This window comes from Papaver somniferum, chromosome 2 (assembly GCF_003573695.1).
Source record: "Papaver somniferum cultivar HN1 chromosome 2, ASM357369v1, whole genome shotgun sequence".
Taxonomy (NCBI): domain Eukaryota; kingdom Viridiplantae; phylum Streptophyta; class Magnoliopsida; order Ranunculales; family Papaveraceae; genus Papaver; species Papaver somniferum.
Window position 1 is genome coordinate 178480638 of NC_039359.1, and position 4193 is coordinate 178484830.

Sequence of the window (4193 nt, forward strand, 5' to 3'; positions counted from 1 at the left end):
TTAGATTTTTTTTCCCGACTCTTCTCCTTTTTGGATGCCTTTTTTCCGTTGGTTGATTTGTTTGATTTTGTTACTGATAGCCTATTCCTTGTGTAATTGAATTCAAATTAATTTCTGAATAGTTAACGTTTAACCAATTTGTTTAGACTTTTTCTTTTACCTATTCTATGTTTCTATTGCCAAATGGCCTTCAGTTTAACACTGGTAAACACTATCTAGAAATTCAAAGAACTTTTAACATACTATGAGAAAATCGCAAGAATCTACAAAATGTGCAATTCCCCTCGTAGTTACAAATAGTTTCTTTTTACTAAACAACGGTACGAGGGGAAAGAAAAAAAAGAGAGTAAAAATATTAGAAAACAGAGATGGCACTTTATCTAGGTTTCTCGTCGTTTGGCTCTGTTTTGGTGCTTCATTATTTACAGCATACAGTGGATACTAACTGTTTCTCCTGAAAGTTTGATGGTAAAGGCCAAGAACAAAAAGAAAACAGAGATGAAACACAGAAGTATTATGGACAGAGAGAAGGCACACCTAGATCATCATGTTCTCCCTCTTTATCTTGGCATATCTTCAGGGAATGCAGCTGGCCCCGCAAGTTCAGGACCTGACATGGATGTCGAAACAATTATAACATTTTATTTGAAATGAGTCAATGACTTCACTATGAAGCATGGGGAAAAAATAACCGCGTCATAGATAGAGCAAATCACCTCATCTTGAAGCAAGCGGGGAAGGTTATCTATTGAGACCAGACTATACATCTCTTGTAAAAGCTTTTCATCTTTTATACCGGACCATGTATGAGGAGGCAATGCAAGTAATAGTGCAGTAAGAATGTCACTGCATACTGGGTGCATCGTGTTGGATTTACATGGACCAGAAACATGGCAACCACACGGATTTGCTTCAGAGTAAGGGACCAACATATCGACCCCTTGCTGACTTTTACCAGTAACGACTGTCCCACACACCATGGTAATAGGTGTGTCGCCGTTAGTCGTTAATGATACACATGTATCCTTACAACAGAACCCGTTTGAGGAACCAAATTTTCCTGACAGAATTTCCGCTCCTTGGGAACAGACCATAGCTGCGATCTCAGGCAAGGTGTCTTTGTCGTTCCAAGATGGAATGCTCCTACAACATGGACTCTCAACCACGTGTTTAAATAGCTCAGTTTCACGGACTTGTTTCAATACCTCTTCCTGAAACTCAAAGAATATAGTGTTATAACATTTATAAGGAAGCCATCAAGCAAATTATAAAAAGAGCTAGAGAAAACAGAAATTACAGAAAACCTTTATTGCAAGTCTTTCTTTTTCTTCTTCGCTTAAACTTGAACCCGCATCTTCTTGTCTCCGCACTTCTGCGACCCACTTGATGAACTCTGTAAATTTGGCAGGGAGTGATGTAACTACAACTGAGAGAACTTTCTGAACATCCCTCACATCGGCGGATTGCAAAAGATCATGAACATCACCCATCAAGTACTTTGCAGTATCATTCCAGCTCCCGTTTTTACAGCTCTGCATGAAGCAATGCAATCACAATAAGCTTATCAAACAATTGCAAAAGCGTGCAAATATATTCACAAATATTAAAGAAGATAGAGAACCATCTAACAATACCAAGGTATAAAGCAAAGATGGTGTCCTCAAACGCCTTGAGATAAGCATGAACCTAAAGCACCCAAATTCAATCAATAACCCAAGTCCAAATAAAAAGGAGAAAAGCATAATCTATAAAGTAAAAAACAACTAATGAAGTCAGCTAATTAATTCAAACAAAAAGTGGAAATGAAAGGTACCATAACTTTTTAACTTTCAAGATCTTATTAGGTGGTTGAGGGAATTTTTGGAAGTTTAGAATGGGATGGTATTTGTACAAGCTTTATGATGGGAGATTAACCTTACAAGGATTATGCTTCAAAAAAAAAAAAAAACTCACAAGGATTGGAGCCTCAAATCACACACCCACATGGATACCACATTGGCACATTTACAAGAGCACCTTATCTAAGTACATAACAAAGCTCAAATAGCATTGAAATACGTTTCAACCATTTCTTAGATGTAGACTCGAATTATCCAAAGCTCTATAGACTGGGGTACTAGCATTTGGGACATCCATTTTTTCATCATGCAATTGGTGACATATGAGTTTTCGATCTACATCAGAAAGAAGTTCATACCCTCGATGATGCCCCGTTGCTTCATCAATAGTGTTCATGGCCTCCCAAAGAAGTGTAACCGGAACCCAGTGAGGAGGATACTTAAAACGAGCAGTATCTAAAATCAGTGCCAAGTCTCTTGCAGCATGGTACCCACCAATAGGTGAAAAATGGCCTGTTCCTGTCTGAATACAAACATAACCAAACCGCTCACAGTTCTTACCGTTTAGTATGTAGATCAAGTACATCAAGAACGTGATAGCTACTAAGATACCACAAATATTTGGATACAAAGAGACTCAACGCGACGAATTAGTGTAAACTTTGAACTAAGTGGAATACACATTAATCTAACAAGTAGATGGAAATTGGCTCAGTTACCTGTTTCAAAGGTCCTCTGTGGTATGATGTAACCAGATGGGAATCTTCAGATGAAGTACATGTCATGAGATATTTGCGAAAATCATCGATTGAGCTTTTATTTGTGCGAAAAGCTTTAACTTCTGCTCCAGCACAGTGAGCTAAACATACAACTTTACTAAATGTGATTCCTTCAGCTTTGACCTTCTCTAAAGGTTCACAGCAATCCAACATGGATTCATCGAACCACCTCCAAGGTCCTGTGAGAAATCACACTTGTTAATACCTAGAAAATCAATGTCTTAGAAATATTTAACAATGTAAATCACCTTTCCATTTTCTTCGTGGATCAATTGCAAGGGCATTCAAGACCATTGAAATACTGGCTAATCCGCAATATGCAGGTTCCGACTGCGTCTGGAAGTAAGAAATTAACTTGAAAAATCCTTCCATATTTCCACTTTGAAGGGCTTCACTGAAAAGTTCCTGTCAATCCCAAACATAAAAACTGTGTTAGAAGTTTAAAGAAACTCTGACATGAATGTTGTCGAAAACGTAAACTCTCAAACAACGAATATAATTCGTAAATCAAAACATTACCATCCATAACATTTTGAGCTTTAGATTGCCACAGTTGAAACATGTACTGTTTAGGTTTCTACACCTACACTCCCTAAAGAATGATATTTATGTAGTATGATTACATTAACTACTCACAAAATTTGAAGTATCCAATTGTTATTATTACATCAATGTAGCGTAAATACTAGAATGACTCCAAGTGACTTGTGATGGATAATTATTTCATGAAAAATTAAGGCTTTGCGCTTCCAACCCTTGAAAGTCAAATTCAATTTTTATTTATCGAACACAGCTACAAACCCTAGGATCTTCTAAGAAGAATCCAAAAAGATAAAAGGAAAGAGGGAAAAGGGTATAGAGTAAAATCAATCACCTTCCCTTCAGTAGAAGCAAATTCAATTGCAGGCGGAGAAGGAAGAACTCTTCTGTACAAACCAGCCATGGCCATTGTTGCAGAATTCTTATTTGCTCTGACTTCAATATTTCTTGTTTGTTCTCTCCTGTTATTATTTTCAAAATACAAATTGTTTTTCTTCTTCTCTCTAACGACACTCTGTCTCTGTGAAGTCCTAGGAGGAGGATACAAGGTCGTAGGATAGGCTGTTGATTTTAATTTTCTTTGGAGCGTAAGATAGGCTGTGGTTAATGACCGAGAAACCAATGCCATCAACTTATTAATACCGATAAAGTAACGTTTTGTGGTAAACTCTAGCGGTAGGTAATGTGAGCGTAGGCATTTATAGACCGGTGGATGTATCAAGAAAGTGGAATCCGATAGTGACAATTACTTTACAGTAAAGCAAAAGTTTAAAACCTCTAAAGTCGTGGCCTAGGTGCTTTGCCGGTAATTAGGAAAACCTAAAAGTCGATTTACACTTGTAGATGGTGGATTTTTGATAAGGGTTAAAATCGTAAAATCATAATTATACATGCTCCTGATCTGGTAATCAGAGGAGTATTGAGGCTCATGTCTCTCATTCAAGCATGAAAGTTCATGCCATAAAATCTCTGACTGAGAAGGTTGTCTCTCAGAGTATATGTAGATGTGTAGTCTCTCAGCTGAGGCAACGACACA

General features: G+C 37.4%; 1 protein-coding gene across 1 annotated transcript; it reads right to left on the reverse strand.

Moving 5' to 3' along the window:
- Positions 1-212: 212 nt before the first annotated feature.
- LOC113349886 (glutathione gamma-glutamylcysteinyltransferase 1-like) lies at positions 213-3805 on the reverse strand. The gene is made up of 8 exons (XM_026593920.1): positions 3492-3805; positions 2866-3022; positions 2558-2796; positions 2198-2361; positions 1635-1686; positions 1305-1532; positions 717-1211; positions 213-610 (listed from the first exon to the last, which is right to left on the reverse strand). The coding sequence occupies exons 1-8, from the start codon at positions 3783-3785 to the stop codon at positions 515-517; spliced, it is 1725 nt and encodes a 574-aa protein (XP_026449705.1). The 5' UTR covers positions 3786-3805; the 3' UTR covers positions 213-514.
- Positions 3806-4193: the final 388 nt, after the last annotated feature.